The sequence below is a fragment of the Sus scrofa genome, chromosome 12 (assembly GCF_054392235.1).
Source record: "Sus scrofa isolate SSC_HxYL_T2T_F1_AM1 chromosome 12, Sscrofa_HxYL_maternal_Yorkshire_Landrace_v2.0, whole genome shotgun sequence".
Classification (NCBI taxonomy): Eukaryota; Metazoa; Chordata; class Mammalia; order Artiodactyla; family Suidae; genus Sus; species Sus scrofa.
In genome coordinates this window covers 23,638,207-23,656,345 of record NC_139394.1, presented here as the reverse complement: position 1 = coordinate 23,656,345, position 18,139 = coordinate 23,638,207, and the positions used below count along the sequence as shown (strand labels likewise).

Below are 18,139 nucleotides of genomic sequence, written 5' to 3'. Positions count from 1 at the left end.
CAAAAAAAAACAAGCTCTCTCGCGTTCCCGTCGTGGCCCAGCGGAAACGCATCTGACTAGTATCCACCTAGTAGCCATGAGAACAAAGGTTCGATCCCTGGCTTTGCTCAGTGGGTTAAGAATCTGTTGCTTGTGTGCTGTGGTGTAGGTCGCAGACGCGGCTCAGATCTGGCGTTTTGCTGCCGGCGGCTACACCTCCGATTCCATCCCAAGCAAAAACAAACACACACCTCCCTAGGCGGTGAGAGGTATCCGCACCGCCCCGGCAAGGGGGAGCCCTGGGAGGAAAGGAGCGGCGATGCTCCGATGGGTCTTCCGCAGACACGCGGGCACCAAAGGGGGCGCCAGAGAGCCCTCCACGCCCTCGGGGCCCGAGGCGGCTGCTGGACTCGACTTCCGGCGGCTGGAGCTGGTGTTCGGCCCCCCGGCCCGCACCCGCGCGAACCCCGTGGCGTCTTCCGGGCCGAGGCGGGGCCGGGCCGCCGGGAGGCGGGGAAGCGGGAAGGTGACCCGGGAGCGGGGCGGAGCCGGCGCGGCGTGGCGGTGGCGGCGGGGCCGGCATGGGCGGCGCGGGGGCGCTCCTGAGGCCGGCGGCCTGGGTGAGCTCCCGCAGCCCCGCGCGGCCGGGCCCCCGCCTCTACCCCCGTGGTCACCCCCAAACCCTTGCGTCGCCCGGTGCTTTGCAGCCCTTCCTGAGCGCCCGCTGGGTGCCGGCACCTCGCAGCAACACCCCTCCCTCTCTTGGGACCCCTTATTCTTACCGCGCCTTTCTCCCAGGCGCCTAAGCCCTGTTGTCTCTTCCCTCCCAGATGACTTCCCTCTGGAAGTCTTTCCACTGACTTTGTATTTCTGTTTCCGAATCACCGTCTCGTGACGCCTGGTGGCCTTGAGAAGCTGAACCAGAGGCGGGACATCTCCTCCTGGCTGGTAAGTAGTCTCCCTACCTTCCCACGCCTGCACCCCGTGTGCCCTTCTCGCCACCCAAGTCCCCAAGGCCCAGACACTGCAAAGGTAGAAGAGACCAGAGGAGGGAACCAGATGAGTCGGCCTTGCTTCATGGACTGCGGCCGGAGACTCTGTGTAGACATCGCTCAGCGGCTCAGGGCAGATTGGGTGACCAGAGCACACAGGGCAGGGAGCGGGCTTCGGTGCTGGGAACAGCCGAGCCTGGGAAGCCAAGCCAGGTGCAGGCAGCCCCCCCTTGGGCTGGCAGATCCTGGCCCTGCCCTCCCTGGCACCTGGCTGAGAGCCAGGGTTTGAAGGGAAAGCGGCTGGACCCAGAAACCCATGTGCTTGCGTGGCCTTGGAAATCTCTTCTCTTTCTGCAGTTAAGGGTCACTGTGGTGGCGGGGAGAGCCCTTGTAGGTTAGCATCAGAGCTGCCTCCTGCAGGGGAAGCCTGTCGATAGCCATGGCCCTTGAGCGACGGGACGATGCCACAGGCAAGGAAGTGCTTCCAGGGTGTGGGGTGGACCCTGAGCCCCTCATCTTCTCTGCCATAGGCTCGATGGTTCCCCAGAACCCCAGCCAAGCCTGTGGTGGCCCTGAAAACACCCATCAAGGTGGAGCTGGTGGCTGGGAAAACCTACAGGTGGTGTGTGTGTGGCCGTAGCAAGAAGCAGGTGAGCGAAGCCTACCCGCCTTTGTGTTGATATATGACATGTTGGGGACATCACGTGTCTCCTGGGAGCTCCTGCCCAAGATGGTCCTCTTTTTCCCACACGTGCCTGGGAGACAACCAGGGGGTGGGAAGGGGGGATATTCTCAGGCCAGTGCCCCCCACGGCCCTGAGCTCCCGGTTCTCTGCATCCATCCTTCAAGATGCAGCCAGAGAGACAGAAACTCAGGCCCAGGGCTGAGGGCTCTGCCTCCTCTTCTAGTGCGCCCTCCTTCTCAGGGGTTCGGCTCCGCCCTGAGAGGCTTGCCAGTCAGTTGGTCCCTCTCGCCCCTCCTTCCTCCTAAGAAGCATCTGGGCCAGAGGTTCGCAGGCCTTGGACCCCAACACTGGACAGACTGTACAGCCGCTCTACCCTGCCCCCGCCCCTGCCCCCACCGTGTGCCCCTTCCCAGCTTCGGCTCTTGAAAACCCTCCCTTTCTCAGTCTCTTAGACTTTCCTGGTTTCTTTATTATTTTTAATTTTTTAAGGGCTGCACCCACAGCATATGGAAGTTCCCAGGCTAGGGGTTGAATTAGAGCTGTAGCCACTGGCCTACACCACAGCCACAGCAACACGGGATCCAAGCTGCTTGCGTGCCCCAAACCACAGCTCAAGGCCACGCTGGATCCATAGCAAGGCCAGGGATTGAACCCACATTCCCATGGATACTAGTTGGGTTCACTACCACTGAGCCACAACCAGAACTCCCTTTCCTGGTTTCTGGCTGTCTTGTCAACCTGGCTGCCCGCTCCCAGCTCCTCTCTTCTGCCCCAGGAGCCCTTCACCCAGCAGGAACCTGCCCCGTGTTCTCAGCCTCCAGGGCCCCTTTCCTTCCTGAGCTGCGCTTTGAACCGTGTTCCTCCCACTTGGCCACTGATTCACTGTGGACTTTGAGCAGGTCCTCAAGAGGGTGGCACAGTGCTGAGGGAATGCCTCCCAGTGAGGAGGGGCACAGGCAGGCCCTCTGTGCCTCTTGCCCTTCGGACAGGTGCTGGCTTTTATCTGCACACTCCTCTCAGCCCTCCTCCTATGCCACCCTGACCCTAGGGTCAAGAGGCCTTGGCTCCAGCTCTGCCACTAACTAGCAAACCACCTCTCCGGGCCTGCTCCCATCACTCAGGCTCTGTGTGAACACCCTCCCGGCTGGAAGGGCGGATATGCCTGCTCCAGGCAGCCGGTTCTCTGTGGGACACCCCCACCACCCCAGCCCCTGTAACATCCACGCCCGCCCAGGACATGCCCACTTGTTTCCTGGAGCCAAACGAAATCAATGCTCCAGTTTTAAATCCCACCCAGAGAAGTTTTTACTAAGAACACGTGGAAGGAAATTAATCTCAGGAACCACTGGAGACTCAGAGCCACTCAAAAAAAAGTCCTATGTGTGTAAATATTGTCAGTATCTAAGGCCCCCTTTCACTTCACCTTGAAAACTCTGGGAGTTCCCACTGTGGCTCACGTGAAACGAACCCGACTAGTATCCATGAGGTTGCAGGTCCAACCCCTGGCCTCACTCAGTGGGTTAAGGATCCCATGTTGCTGTGAGCAGTGGTGTAGGTCGCAATTACAGCTTGGATCCCATGTGGCTGTGACTGGCCAGCAGCTGTAGCCGACTGGACCCCTAGCCTGTGAACTTCCATATGCTGCAGGTGCAGCACTTAAAGAAGAAGAAAAAGGGAAAAAAAACCCTGTTCTCATGTCCTAGCCCTCTGGGTCCCCCAGAAACTACTCCTGCAAAGCTTCTATGGGCAAAGTGCATGGGTAACCACTACGCATTTTATGTTCTTGGAACAGCTCTATTCTGATCACTGTCACATCACAGATGTGAAAGGTATGCTCGCGAACCAGGCAGTGTCAGGAGCCGTGTGCTGCCCCTAGCAGACCTGTCTGGCCCCAGCAGGCGGGGTCGGGTCTCCACCTTCTTCCTTTTCCTCACCAGCCCTTCTGTGATGGCTCCCACTTCTTCCAACGCACTGGCCTATCCCCACTCAAGTTCAAGGCCCAGGAGACCCGCGTGGTGGTGCTCTGTACCTGCAAGGCCACCCAGAAACCCCCGTACTGCGATGGCACCCACAGGAGTGAGCGGGTGCAGAAGGCAGAAGTGGGCGCCCCACTCTGAGGGGGTGGCTGCTGCCCGGCCCAAGAAGGATCACCCAGGGACCCCAATACCCATAGCTGGTTTGTGAGCAGCTTGCTCCTGTAACCCAAGGTCTCCAATGTGGGGCAGCTGGGACCAGGCCCCTGCTTCAGTGCCTGCTGGCGAAGATGGCATTAAAAAAGCATTCCATGCCACAGTGGTGGTCTTGTGGTCACTGGTGTAAGGGACCTGACCTGTACCCCTCCCTTGGATCTTAACCTGGGTTGGGGACACCTGTCTGGCTACTGGTTGGGGGCAGGTCAGCTTCATGCCATCAGGGGTCCCCTAAGGCAGGCTGAGCCTTGAGGCAAGAGGAGGTGATCAGGGGACCCACCCACCCTTTCCCTGTCCCCTCTATGCCAAAGAACTACAGGCTCCAGAGAGTATGCAGCATTTATTACAAAGCCAGGAGATAACAAATGGCCCAGGGCGGCGGGGGGAGGGTACAGACACAGGACAAGGTGCGCACACAGACAGACCTGCTGGGGGATGCCCGACCCCAAATACCTAGGTTGCAATGGCGTCTCCCCTCCTCCCCTCCTTCCAGTCTGATCTATATACACTGCAGGAGAAGCAGGTGGGCAGGGGGCCGTTAGGATCTGCCCCTCTGGGGTGCAGACCACCTGACTTGAAGCTGAGGTCAGACCGTGCAGGCTCCTGTCTTGTGCTTTAGATGCCTCGGTCACTCCTTCCTGTCTGTGCTTATCTGAGGTGAACCTCACGCCGCCACCTCTCCCCTGGTGGCCCCAAGCAGACCTGACCCCCGGGCCTGGCGAGGGCAATTCCTGGGTGGGGGCGGGGGAGAAGGGAGTGAAGCGCTCACAAGACTCACAATGCAAACGCCGCGGTGGGAGGGCAGGGGCTGAGGCCGCCCGTGGCCCCATCATCTTTTCCACAAGATAATTGATGCAAAGGCCACGCACACGGGGTGTGGGGAGGGACACGGACTAGCTATTCTCTACACACAAAGTTTCCACGAGAGGAGGGCGTAAGGGAGATGCCATCTCTGCTGCCCTCTTGCTCCTCAGAACAACCAGGGCAGAGACCGCATTTGTAAAAGGCACTGTCATAGCACTTCTCTGGACATTCACCAACGCTGGGGGGGCGGGGGGCAGGAACTGGTCGGGGTCAGGGCAGGACAGCAGCCAAGATGGGGAGAGAAAGAGGGTGGACCCCATACACAGCCGGTTAAGAGCTGTGCCTAAAGCTTTGGGGGTTAGTGGGGCCCCCCAACACCCCTTATGCCTTGGGAAACAGAGGGGGCGGGGGCAGAGCATTACCCAGCCCTAAGTGGCCCCTCCAACCCACCTCCGGGCACCCCCCAAAAGAGAGCAGAGCAAATTACACACGACCCCTGAAAAAGGAACACCCCATCCCCCACACATACACACACACATAAAGTTTGTTTCCTGTGGCATTTAAATTAATCTGGTTGGTCCATAGAAAATAAGTATGTATATTTGGTTTTTCCTATGTACATATATATATAGATTTATTTATAAAACCCATCCCCCACCCCTAAGGTGGGAGGAGCTGGGGAAGTAGAAGTGGAAAAGGGGGCCCAGAAAAAGTGGAGGGGTAGAGAGGCTTGGCTGGAAAAGTAGGAAGAGGGTCCCTTTCCTCAAGTTAAGGGGGGCACAGGTGCTCCGTTGACAGTCATCTTGCGCCCCCTGCTGGTGGAGGATGGTGTCTGCAGGCAGTTCGAGGTGCCCCCATTGGCAGCAGTGGTGGCCCCACTGGCTGTTGCAGGGGGAGTGGGAGAGGTAGGGTGCGGGGCAGGGGGGCCGTGGGAGCTGGGAGAGCCATGGGAGGGGGTGGCTGGGCTGGGCAGGGAGGAGGATGTGGCTGGCAAGGTGGCAGGGCTGGGAGCCTTGTCGCTGACTGACTCACACTCGGATGCCCCGCTGGTATTGGTACCCTCGGAGGGGGTGGGTGCTGTGGGCAAGGTGAGCCGCTTGCAGGCTGGCTGGACTCGGTACTTGAGGGGGAGAGGGCCATTCTGCAGGGAAGGGACGGGGAGGGAAGCGTGTCAGGAGAAAGAGGCTAACGGGGCAGCCGCCCACCTTCACCCCACAGTGCCCAATCAGGGAGAAAGGAAGGGTCTGGGCCTTGGAGACAGGCCAGGGGCGGGGGGGAGAGGAGGAGGCACGCAGAGACCCCTGAGAAGAAGACCAGAGGCAGAGAGAACAGAGAGAGGGAGGCCGAGGAGCAGGAGGCAGCGTTCACGCCCCCACAGCCACCCCAACTGGGAGGCGGCATCTGCCCAGTGGTCCTTTCCTCCTCCTCCTCCTCCTCCTCCTGAGTGTGGGAGGCCACTGGTGAGACAGCCGAGGCTGACCCGGCGTGGCAGGCCACCCTGGACACGCCCAGCTCCTGCCATGAGGGATGCACTGTGTGTGGCCCACGTGAGGGCCTAGGAGCCCCTGTGGGCCCCGCGCCAGCGGGCAGCGCCCACCCACTCACCCTCCGCCAGGGGTAGATGTAGGCGATGTCCATGAGGGTGTAGTACTCCTTCAGCGGCTCGTCCTCGTAGAGAACCTCCACCTGCAGGAGGAAAGGGAGGGCGGCTCGCGGCTCCAGCCGCTTGGCCACGAGGCTCCAAGCCAGGAGTCCTGGGGGGCGGGAGGTGGGGCCTTGGGGAGGGTGACCTTGGGGAGGGTGGACGTGCAGCTGGGCCCTGGTGACTGGGGTTTCGCGGAGGATTCGAGTTCCCTGAGTGGTCACAAGGGCACTCCTACAGCAGGTGGGAGAGGATCCCCCATCATTAACAACCCCCATCCAGGAGTTCCCGTCGTGGCGCAGCGGTTAACGAATCCGACTAGGAACCATGAGGTTGCAGGTTCGGTCCCTGCCCTTGCTCAGTGGGTTAACGATCCGGCGTTGCCGTGAGCTGTAGTGTAGGTTGCAGATGCGGCTCGGATCCCGCGTTGCTGTGGCTCTGGCATAGGCTGGTGGCTACAGCTCCGATTCAGCCCCTAGCCTGGGAACCTCCATATGCCGCGGGAGCGGCCCAAGAAATGGCAAAAAAAAAAAAGACAAAAAAAAAAACAACCTCCATCCCAGCCACCCACACAGCGGTGCGGTGCGGGTCCCCTTCTATCTCTGCCACTTTCTCCCGAGGAGCCAACAGGCAAAGAAAAGGCCCAGGTGAGAAGGACCTTATAGAGCGAAGGCTCTCACTGGGCTGCACAGTGGAATCACCCAGGGAGCCTCAACAACAACAACAAAAAACCCACACCAGTGCTTGGATCTCACCCCAGAGATTAATTTAACTGGTATGACATGAGTCGAGGTTTTTTTTGCTTTTTAGTTTTTTGTCTTTTTAGGGCCGCACTCACAGTGTGTGGAGGTTCCCAGGCTAGAGGCTGAATCGGAGCTGTAGCCACCAGCCTACGCCACAGCCACAGCAACGTGGGATCCAAGCCATATCTGCGACCTACACCACAGCTCACGGCAACGCCGGATCCTTAACCCATTGAGCGAGGCCAGGGATCGAACCTGTGTCCTCATGGACAACGGTCAGATTCGTTTCCTCTAAGCCATGACGGGAACATGAGTCGAGTTTTAACCTCAATGGGCACATCCCACAGGATCCTAACATGTGGCAAAGTGTGGGATCCACTGAGTCAGAGCCTCCACAGCCAACCAGCAGCCCCGGAAGCACCTGGGAGCTCTCTGGAAATGAAGAATCTACTCCATCAAAATCCACATTTTATTTTAACAAGCTCTCTAGGGGGTCACACACACGTTCGAATTTGAGAAGCAATGTCCAAAAGCCCCTTGGGCACTTCAGACGGGCCCTCTCACAGCCAGGTGGCCCCAGACAAGGGGCATTTTTATACACACACCTCTGCCATAGTTCTGAGTGTGCAAGCACGTACATACACACCACCTTGGCCCCACCGCCCCCTCCCCCCAAATCTTGTTTACAATCACCCTCTACGCAGGCTCTTATACAACCAGGCAGGCCTGGGCGACACCCAGGCAGCCTCGGACAACGGCTGGGATGCAAAAATTGCCAGACACCTCCACACATAGACACGTTTTTCACAAGGGCCCAGGGACTCACCTTGTACTTGCTGGGCACGTCCATCTTGTTGCGGAGAAACTTTGCGAGGTGCATGACGGTCATGGCTGCTGGGCATCGCAGGAAGCGCACCCCTGTCTGCTGGGGGAGAGGGACCGAGGGCTGGGGTCCACCCCAGGCACGCTCCCCCAGCCCGCACCCCACTCCTGGGCAGGCTCAGCACTCACCTTCTCCTTGTCGCCATCCCCGTTCTCCAGGGGGCCCTTCTTCTCCTCCCGGTCCCTGCAGAGGGAGAGAGAATGAAGCAGGGAGACCCTAGAGTGGGCAGGATCTGCCACGGCACACGCCTCGGAGGTCCCCCCAGGGGAACGGGGACAGCTGGGAGAAGGGACCCAGCCTAGGACCCCCGAAAGGACCAGGTGTGGGCCGGACTTGCCTGACGCCTTCGTAGAACTCGATGGAGAGGCTGACGATCTCATCGTCGCTCAGCGCCCCCTTCTCCTGCTCCAGGACCTCTCCGCGGTCCTCACTGGAGCCGTTGGGGACTGAAGGAGAGAGGGCTGAGGGCTGAGCCTCGGATGGGGGACGGAGCCCCACCAAGGATCCGGGATCTCGGAGCTCAGCGAGGTGAGCCCAGCCACCCCCCGTGCTGGGAAGGCGGCGTTGGGGGTGCCCAGCCTTCATGCCTCGGGCAGCGCCACACACTCACCGACCCCAGGCCCGGGAGCATGAACGCGCGACACACACGCACACGCGCACACACACACTCTCTCACTCACCCTCTGTCAGGGGGTATGCAGCATAGAAATCCCGTCGCCGTTTCATCTCATCTGGAAGAGAGGAAGCAGGTTGAGGCGGGAGCAACAGGGGGGACAGAGGCAGGAGGACAAAGGGCGTAGGTACCTTTAAAAAGCCCAGGGACCAATTTGTAGACGATGTCTTGAAGGGTTTTGTCAGATCTGGAAAAAAGCGCACAGGGGCCTGTCAGCAACCACCTCACCCGGACCCTTTAGCCAGGGGCCCCCTCTTCCCACCTCCTTTCCTGAGATCCAGGGCCCGGGGTGGGGTCCCCATCAGCCAGGTCTCTAACCCTCCACAATTTCTCAGCCGGAGACATCCCAGAGGGAAGGAAGCAGACTTGGTCCACGCCTGGTGCTCCTCCCGCACCTGGCACGTTGGCCTCAGGGAGCAAGGAAAGCTGAGGCCCGAGGGCAGCTGCCCAGAGGGTGGGGCGGGGGCAGGAGGCGGGGCCCACCTGATGCTCAGCAGCGGCCGAGTTTTGTGGACCTGCACGTCACACATGGGGCAGTACTTGTTGGTCTCCAGGTAGCGCACGATGCACGTTTTGCAGACTTGGAGGGTGTGGAGAGAGGAGGAAGAGTCAGAGGCCTCTTCGTAACCCAGGACCAGCCCCAGGCCCCCGGGTCAGGTCTGGGTACCCCCTCTTCTCCACCTTGTTCAGGCCCGTTCAAAGCCCCAAACACACGGTCCTGTTTTGCACAGATGGCAACTGCCCCTTATCATCCATCCTTGGGCGAGGACAGATCGTGTGTGTGTGTGTGTGTGTGTGTGTGTGTGTGTCTGTGTGTAGCCAGGGTCATGCGAGGACAGATCGTGTGTGTGTGTGTGTGTGTGTGTGTGTCTGTGTGTGTGTGTGTCTGTGTCTGTGTCTCTGTGTGTAGCCAGGGTCATGTACCACACAGAAGGTGAGCCTCAAGTCCCAAACCCCCCACCGCCCCCATGGAGTACAAAAAAATAGCCAACCTATTAGATACCTCCCAGCAGCCTTGCCCCCCAGCCACTGCCCGTAATGCATACCAGGGGCACCTGCTTCTTCGGGGGGGTGCGATTTCAGCCACAGAGATTCAAGGAGAGAACTGAGAACTTCTGGGCTGGACCCTCCAGTCCCCCTTCCTGGGCAGCCTCTCTGAGACCGGGACCCTTCGCAGAGGCCCCCCCACACTGAGAAGCAGCCCCTCGACCCAACTCACAGGAATGCAAGCACTCCACGATGGTAGTGGCGTCGATGAAGTACCCCCCGCAGAGGGCACACATGAGGTGAGGGTTCAGCTCCGTGATTTTGATCCGTGTGGTCCGATGCATGATGCTGGGGTGGGGGCAGGGGACTGGGGAGCGTCACCCTGGGAAAGAAACGTGGAGTCAAAAACCCGGAGATGCAAGAGCCCCTTCCATGCTCCACTCCACCTGCCCCGCAGGCAACATCTGTCCCTGAGCCCAAGGCCTCTCCTCTCCCTTCAAGGCCAGACCGGGTGCCTGTGTGGGGCTGCTTCTTTCTGGCCCCCTCTGAGTGTCCCCTGGGTGCCTGGGGCTCTGGAGATTCATGTGACTTTGAGCGACAAGGTCAGGTTCCATCTCAGGAGCAGCGGAAAGACTGAGGTTAGACCATAGGAAGTACTATCAACTCTCCAGAGGATGTGGGGAGGCCAGAAAATGGAAGAGAACAGTTTTTAAAGATCTTCCCGGATCCCAATCCACATCCATTCAAGTGAATTCACTAGGAGCTACGAGGAAACTAGACCCCTGACTGGGTCTTCCTACTCCATCCTCCCCTCCTTCCACCCCCTACTCCTTCTCCAGCAGGTCTTCCCTGGAAGTGTTGTGGGAAGGGGGCACCGCACTGCTGTGCATCCAGCCCCAGGGCTGCCCTCTGCAAATACATCATAGGCGGACCGCACAGGTTCCTGGCCTGGTGCTCGGGTGGGAAATACTAAGGATGGTCCTTACATGCCTCAAGTTGGGGGCGAAAAAAGCTCCAGCCCAAGCCCAGGGCCAGGTGTGAACTTGGGGTCCTAGAAAACCCAGTGTCTTCTAGGGAACTGCAGAGAGCCTGAGTGCAAAGAGCTTCCACAGGAAGCCGCCACTGTGCCCCGGCCGAGCCCGCCGCATGCCGTCCCGCCCGGGCACACGCAAGGCATCTCCCCACGTGGGCACTGTCACCCACCCGCTGTCTCCTGCCCACAGCCTGGCCACAAGCTGGCCAGTGACAGACCACAGGCTCTCAGAGATGCCTGCCAAGGCCAGGCAGAAAGTTCTCTCCGCAGCTCACTCAAGCGCCCAGCCAGGCTCTGGCAGGGTCCTGGGAGGTCAGGCAAAGCCCACGTCTGGACTGGCTGAGGTGCTTATTCCTTGGTAGAGAAATCAAACCTGTCCCCAGAAGGGGTGGCCCCTCCCTCCGCTTTCCCAGAGGAAAAGCCCAAGGAGGGGGGCTCGGGAGGGCGGCCAAGCCCCCAGCAGGTTCTTTATAACCTAACATCCTTCTCTCCTTTCCAGGAAGATTTCTAAAGCCAACACACTGGGTTTTCTAGGACCCGAAATTCACAGCTGGGATCACCAGTTTCTATAGAGACCCCGGGATGAGTTTGGCCAGGACCCAAACAGCCAACAGAGGCTGGCCAGAGACTCAAAGAGATGGCGAGACACAAAGGCCATATGTGGGAGAGAGACCAAGTGGCAGGGCAGCCGGGGTTGGGGGGCGGGGGGGGGCACGACACAAGCAAGCCCAGAGCTAGTGGCCAGCCGGTGGCCAAGACCCGCGGGCTCACTCGGCCCGAGGGAGGAAAGGGGTTCCCGCTCCACACTGGGTGGCCTCAGCCAGCCCTCCCGCACCCTCCCTGCACCAAGCCCCTCTTCACAATCATGGAGAAGCCTTGCTGCCTACTATACTGTTTGGCTGTTTCCATAGTAACCCTGCCCCTGGCAAGATGCCCAAATATTATTACAACCATCCAGAGGAGGGGAAGATTCCAAGTGGCTCACTCGCTGAGCATGTGTGATAGCCGTCGGATGTGTACACGCCGCTGAGCCTCCACAAGGACTTCACGTGACTACCTGTCTTGTGTGGGGTGTGTGTGTGTGCAGGTGTGCGCGTCCATATCTAAATGAATCTCTACATGTGTGTGTGCATAGGAGAAGCAAAACATTCTGGGGTCTAATAATGTTGAGGGTCCAGGTTGCTACGGGCAAATCTCATGCTTTCTTCTCTCTCTCACACACACACACAAGTGCACAGAAACACGTGGGCACTTCACACTGCCTTAGCCACCTCATTCACATGCTTGCTGTTTTCAAAACAGTTGCTCTTAAGAACTCCCACCCAGGAGTTCCCGTTGTGGCTTAGTGGTAACGAACCCAACTAGTATCCATGAGGACTTGGGTTCAATCCCTGGTCCCACTCCATGGGTTAAGGATCCAGCGTTGCCTGAGCTGTGGCGTAGGTGGCAGAAGGGGCTCGGATCCTGCGTTGCTGTGGCTGTGGCGTCGTAGGCTGGCAGCTATAGCTCCAATTTGACCCCTAGCCTGGGAACTTCCATGTGCTGCAGGTTCAGCCCTAAAAAGACCAAAAGAAAAAAGACAAAGAGAGAGAGAGGATGCCCATTCAATTCCTACGAGGCCAACTGCAGCCTCAACACGCAGGAGCTCCTAGGCAAATGGCTGGGACCCTTATCCCCTTACTTCCAAGGCACTTATGAGAATTCAGACCAAGACTACCCTGTTCTGGGTGCCCAGGTGAAGGAAAGAGCTGTGGTGCTGACTGAATGAAATGCTCTCCCTAGGAGTTCCCATCGTGGCACAGCGGAGACAAATCCAACTAGGAACCATGAGGTTGAGGGTTCGATCCCTGGCCTTGTTCAGTGGGTTAAGGATCCGCCATTGCTGTGGTTGTGGTATAGGCCGGCAGCTGTAGCTCCGATTCAACCTCTAGCCTGGGAACCTCCATATGCCGTGAGTGTGGCCCTTAAAAAAAAAAAAAAAGAAAGAAATGTTCTTCCTTCTCCCTTAAGAGCCCCCCTGCCACACTCCCTGCTCCCCCCATCTCATCCCCAAGGGCCTCACAGACTGTTACCTCTGAGGCTGCGGGTGGGGAGAAGCACTGATTGGCTCCTCACCTGATTGCCATGGTTACCTGCAGGGCCCTGCCAGCAGGTGCCAAGAACAACTGTAAACAGGAGCTCTGTTCCCTCACTGCACCCACTCACCATCTCTCTCCCCCTAAGAGGCCTCGGGGCCCCATACCTGACACCCAGTTCCTCCCCATCTGGAACTGGCTGGACCTCCAGTCCCCATCACTTTTGGGAAGAATCTGAGGGGGAGAGAGACAAGTCCCAAGAAGCAGAAAAAGGAGACAAGGCCCTTTGGAAGCGGCCCTGTGGAGCTCTGGGGGCTTTCACGGTCAGGCCCAACCACATCCTCAGAGTGGACCTGAGCACAGTCTCCCACCCCCAACTCCTCCCACAGCGGGGGCCAAGTCCATCAATATCTTCTGTCCCCAAATCATTGTCTTTGCAAGGGCTGTCCCAGCGGGACAGCCCTTGCTCCTGGCTTTGGCGATAGCAGCCCTGGGTTTTGGCGATAGCAGCTGGAAAGGAGCTTGATCAGCAGCACCCAGCACCCAACTTGATCTTGCCATCCAAGTCTGGCATTTGTCTTTCCCTGTCCTCAAAGCCCCCTACTCTTAGAGACCACCCTCCATCTCTCTATTCTAACCAGTCTTTCTCTGGAAGCTCCCCTCAAAATTTAGGCTTCTCTTGCTGTCAGGTTGTTTTCTGTTTTGTTTTGTGCTGCTTAGGGCTGAACCCATGGCATATGGAGGTTCCAAGGCTAGGGGTCAAATCAGACCTGTAGCCACCGGCCTACACCACAGCCAGAGCAACACCAGATCCGAGCCGTGTCCTCAACCTACACCACAGCTCATGGCAACGCCGGATCCTTAACCCACTGAGCGAGGCCAGAGATGGAACCTGTGTCCTCATGGATACTAGTCAGATTTGTTTCCGCTGAACCAAACCAACAAGAGGAACTCCTGTCAGTTGTTTTTTAGGTTTTTTTCCCCCCCGTGGAGAAAGAGCCAGTCTTTGGAGTTCTCCTGTGGTGCAGCGGGCTAAAGATCTGGTGTTGTCACTGTAGTTGGCTTGGGTCACTTCAGTGGCATGGGTTCAATCCCTGGCCGGGGAACTTCCCATGCTGCAGGCATGGCCAAAAAATGATAGATAGATAGATAGATAGATAGATAGATAGATAGATAGATAGATAGATAGATAAAGAGTCAGTTTCTGATAAGCCAGGTGCCCGGCTACAGCATTCTTTACTCTGCTTTCCCTCCACATGAAGTTCGCTTAACTCCCTCACTAGAAACTCTCCAAGCCTTGGGAAGAATCACTCAAGGTCGCATGCAGCCATCCAGAGCTGCAGATGTGGAAAGGACCTTAGAAAGCATCTTGTCCAGTCCTTTCATTTTACAGATGAAGAACCTCAGAAAGAAGTGATTTGTCTAAGGTCACAAAGTCACCCAGTGGCAGACCCAGGACTGGACACAGCCTGACTCCCATTCCAGGGCTCTTTGCACACTGGCGCCCAGGCTGGGCCTCCCACTCATCTAAGGAGCCGATAAGCCTGGCCTGGCTCCACTGAGGCAGGCAGAAGGTAGAAAGACGCCGGGCTCCGCAGAAGACCAGTCTGTGAGCTGTCTGGGAGGGGCCAAAACATAACCATCAGCACACCTTCTTGCTTTGAATTAGGAAGAGGGGGCAGGAGTTCCCCTTCATGGCTCAGCGGTAAAGGGACCTGACTAGGATCCATGAGGACGCAGGTTCAATCCCTGGCCTGGCTCGGTGGATTAAGGGCCCGGCGTTGCTGTGAGCTGTGGTGTAGGCCAGCAGCTACAGCTCCTATTCTACCCCTAGCCTGGGAGCCTCCATATGCTGCGGGTGTGGCCCTAACAAGCATAAAACAAAAATAAATAAAAATTTAAAAAGACAGGGCAGAGGCTGATGGCTCACCTGACTTCCCAGCTACAGATATGGAAGCAGGCTCCATGGAAGCTCAGTGAATGTACCCAGAATGTACTGGGTCCGGGGTTCCATAGGATGCCATTCCTCTCCCAGCTGTGTAGGTTCAATTCTGCAAGCCTGTGTATTCCCGCGCGCGCGCGTTTGTGTGTGTGTGTGTGTGTGTGTGTGTGTGTGTGTGTGTGTGTGTCTGCTTGGGACACTGTCAAACTCTCAATGTTCCCTGTTCCTTGACCTTGGGTGGAGGATCTGCTCCTCTCACCAGCAGCATCAAGAGTCCCCAATGTCTTGAAGCTGGGCCCACCCTACCCTCTCTCCCCTCCCCACCTCTCAGCTTCCTAATAACAAAGACAAAAATCCAAAATATACACAGCTACACTGCCAGATACACACACACACACACACACACAGCCAGACACGCTCCCCTCCATTTCTCTCTCACGCTCACAACACACACAGGCCAGACAGACACTTGCTTGGCCAGACACACACAGACACGCCCCATCTCACACACACAGCCAGACCAGAGCCAGGTCCACACTCGCCAGATGCACAGGCCACCCCCACCCACCCTAGAAGCACACTGTCTGACATCCCTGCCTGAAACCAGAGCTGCAAACACACACTAACCTTTTGTGCATCCCGTGTCTACCCAGGGTAAATTATAACATAAGTCTTCCAGCAACAAAGGCTGTGCAGCTCCCAACCTCCACTCTGGGGGCCTGAGGCTGGAGGAGTGGGGAGGGCATCCAACCTGCACAAAGATGTAACCTCTTCCTATTCACGTTCTCTCCATTCCCATGGCAACAGCTCCATCAACCAAGATCTCCCAGGCAAGACCAGGAGCAGCAGACAGCAGCGCCGCGCCCCCACCCCACCAAAGACTTCAACTTGAACATCACCCAGCCACACTCCATCTGGATCCCAAGTCCCAAGTCTCACCTCAACCCTGTTTCCTGCCTCTTTCCAAAGACAGCTCTAAGCCCTCTACCCCCAACTCCAAACCAGGAAAGCCCCGGGAAAAACCTCCCACCAAAAAAGCTACAACAGAGCTGGCTTTATGCTCCTTCTCCAAGTACTGACACCTTGGAACAGAGTGGAGACGGGAAGAAGAGAAATGAGAGTTTCAGCAACAGAAACAAACTGCAAGAGGCCCAGAAAAGGAGGCATCAGAAAGAAACGGGAGACAATCAGGAGACACCCCCCTTCCCAACCCCACCCCAGACCCGGAGCCCTGGAGGGACGGAGGCATCGCGGCGGGGGTGGGGGTTCTCTGAGAGACAAAGACCAGAGCGGAGCGCGAGGAACCGCTTCCACAATATTTACAGGCAAATGCACCATTCCCAGGCCCCCCTCTTTCCCTACCTCAAGCCATCCGGAGCAATTCTGGGCAGACGGGGGCAGTGGGGGTGGGGGAGAGGCGTGCCTGGGCCCCCCGCGGAGACAGGAGGGGCAGGGGTGTCTGCTGGCCCAGGGGTCCCAGCCCCTCAGAACTAGAAGCAGGAGGGCCTAGGAGGGGAGGGAGCAGCCGGGCCCCAGCGTGGAAGAGGAGCCAGTCCGCCAGACCCCTCTGGCCTCTGCGGGCGATGGAAAACATCTCCCCCACCTCCCATCTACCCCTCCACCTCGGCTTCCCCAGGAGCCTAAGTCACAGGATCCGGGACCCCAGTTACTGGGTGGCCGCTCCTACCTTCCCTAGAGCCAAACTTTCGGCGGGGCCCAAGGAGGGGTGTTCCGGAGAAAGAGGCTCCTCCGAGGTGGTTCGGGGGGAGGGGGCGGGGCGCCTAGTCCGGGGATGAGGGGGGGGGAAAGGGACCAGCTGGGGGAGGTGCCGAGAGGACCGAAGCCCCGCGGGGAAGAGCGCCCTCCCCCGGCCCCGCAGCCATCGAAAAGCTCGTCCCCTTCTTCCCCGCGTCAAGTCCTCGCGCGTCCACGACGCCCCAGCGCCCACGGAAGAAGCCGAGAACGGCCCCCTCCCCAGAAAGGGGTCGTGGGGGAGAGCCAGGGGCTGCTCCGGCTCATGGGGAGGGCTGGAGGGGCTGAGATCCGCCCCAGCGCGGAGCCCCGAAGCCCCTGTGGCTGCCTCGGACCCTTCCCCTCGCTACCTCGGGTGCAGGGTCTAGGGGGGCTGCGGCACAAAGAGGTGGTGGTCGACGGAGACGCCAAATCATTAAAAGGGGGAATCCACTTCGGCCATCTTGGAAGGGAGGAAAAGGAAAAGGGGAGAGAAAAACGGGAGAAAGAAAGGCGGACGGGGCGAGCTAGGAGAGGGGCCGGCGGGGGTGGGGCGGAGACCAGAGACCAGGCCCGGCTCAGAGCCTCCCCCACCCGGGTTTGCAAAGGAGGAGAGACCGGCCCCGAGTCCCAGTCCGCAGATGGTTACCGGGGAGAAGAAGGAGAGGAGAGGGGAGTCTGCGTCCTCTTACCTGGGTTCAGGGTCCGGTGGGTCCCGGGGAGGGGGGGATGGGAGGGAGGGAGGGAAGGGAGGGGAGGGGGGGCCGCAGCCGTGTCGCTCGCTCGGGCGGCGGGAGGGGAGAAACACACGGTAAGAAAGGAGTTTGTGAAAGCGGCTCGGGGTGGGAGGGAGAGAGGGGAGGGGAGGGGACGGAGGGGGGAGGGGAGGGACTGGGGCTCGGAAGGGGGGGGAGACAAAATGGCTTTTTTCCTCCCGACTAGAGTAGGTCCCGCCCACTACTCACCCACGTGACCTCATTCCTTCAGGGTGTTTGCGGAGCGGGGAGGAGGGGGTAAGGCTACCGCGGCTGCCCCCCCACCCCCGGGTGCCGGGCCCCCCAAAACTAGGACACGACCTCAGCCTTCCCCATCTGCCCCTGACCCTGGAGGATGACTCCTCTTCTGTGTTACCCGCCTCAACCAACCCCTGCCTTCAAAATGTGGGTGCCCCCCACCCTCTGACCCTGCGATCCTCGCCCCTAGCTGGGGCGCCTGGAAAATGGTGAGATGAGGATTGGGCTGAAATGTGGCTCGCTCTGCAGTCCTCCACGCCTCGGCCTCGACCAAAAGGCACGGTGCTCGGGCTGGGGACACGACGCCCCTGGCCACGCGTCCAGATTATTTTCATTCACTCTAAGTGACACTCCCTTGAAATTAATAACTGCATGGGTGAGGGCGACCGTCTCCTCCCCACCCCCTACGTCCCCTCCGCGACGGATGGCCCGCTCGAAAACGCTGAGCCCGGGACCCACCCCGAGGGAGAAAACCGACGAGGCGGGGACAGAGGCAGAGGCCTCAGGCGGGGGGACGTCTAGCGGCTGGGGCTCGGGTTGCTGAGATGGAGGCTGGAGCCCCCGGTGTGCTTGGACGAAGAAAGGAAGGTAACCCGGGCCGGGAGATAAACAGAAGACTGCACAGCTCTGGCTCCGGGACCGGGACACGATAACGGGCTGAAGGCAAGAGGCCCGAATCCGAGTGCACTAGAAAACGAGGCGCGGGGCCTCGGAAGTGGGCCCGCGCTTTTTCCTGCTAGGTACTGATTCCCGCATTTTTCGCCCGCG

General features: G+C 58.9%; 2 protein-coding genes across 11 annotated transcripts; one reads left to right on the top strand and one right to left on the bottom strand.

The window, feature by feature from the left end:
* Positions 1 to 164: 164 nt before the first annotated feature.
* On the top strand, positions 165 to 3,946 carry CISD3 (CDGSH iron sulfur domain 3). 3 transcript variants are annotated; one of them, XM_084984686.1, is made up of 4 exons: positions 284 to 505; positions 895 to 927; positions 1,502 to 1,621; positions 3,594 to 3,946. In XM_084984686.1, exons 1-4 carry the CDS (start codon positions 299 to 301, stop codon positions 3,771 to 3,773), a joined length of 540 nt encoding a protein of 179 aa, XP_084840812.1. In that variant the 5' UTR covers positions 284 to 298; the 3' UTR covers positions 3,774 to 3,946. The 3 variants fall into 3 exon arrangements, with proteins under 3 accessions (XP_084840814.1, XP_084840812.1, XP_020922726.1); XM_021067067.2 differs by lacking the exon at positions 284 to 505 and adding an exon at positions 535 to 599; XM_084984688.1 differs by lacking the exons at positions 1,502 to 1,621; positions 3,594 to 3,946 and having other exon boundaries at positions 165 to 599; positions 810 to 927.
* Positions 3,947 to 4,166: 220 nt separating this feature from the next.
* PCGF2 (polycomb group ring finger 2) lies at positions 4,167 to 17,215 on the bottom strand. Of its 8 annotated transcripts, none has more exons than XM_021067063.2 (10): positions 17,051 to 17,215; positions 9,810 to 9,959; positions 9,074 to 9,170; positions 8,722 to 8,777; positions 8,598 to 8,648; positions 8,255 to 8,363; positions 8,046 to 8,100; positions 7,861 to 7,959; positions 6,255 to 6,335; positions 4,167 to 5,790 (listed from the first exon to the last, which is right to left on the bottom strand). In XM_021067063.2, exons 2-10 carry the CDS (start codon positions 9,919 to 9,921, stop codon positions 5,413 to 5,415), a joined length of 1,038 nt encoding a protein of 345 aa, XP_020922722.1. In that variant the 5' UTR covers positions 9,922 to 9,959; positions 17,051 to 17,215; the 3' UTR covers positions 4,167 to 5,412. The 8 variants fall into 8 exon arrangements, with proteins under 8 accessions (XP_020922722.1, XP_020922725.1, XP_084840808.1 ...); XM_021067066.2 differs by having other exon boundaries at positions 7,861 to 7,956; XM_084984682.1 differs by having other exon boundaries at positions 7,861 to 7,956; positions 16,315 to 17,160.
* Positions 17,216 to 18,139: the final 924 nt, after the last annotated feature.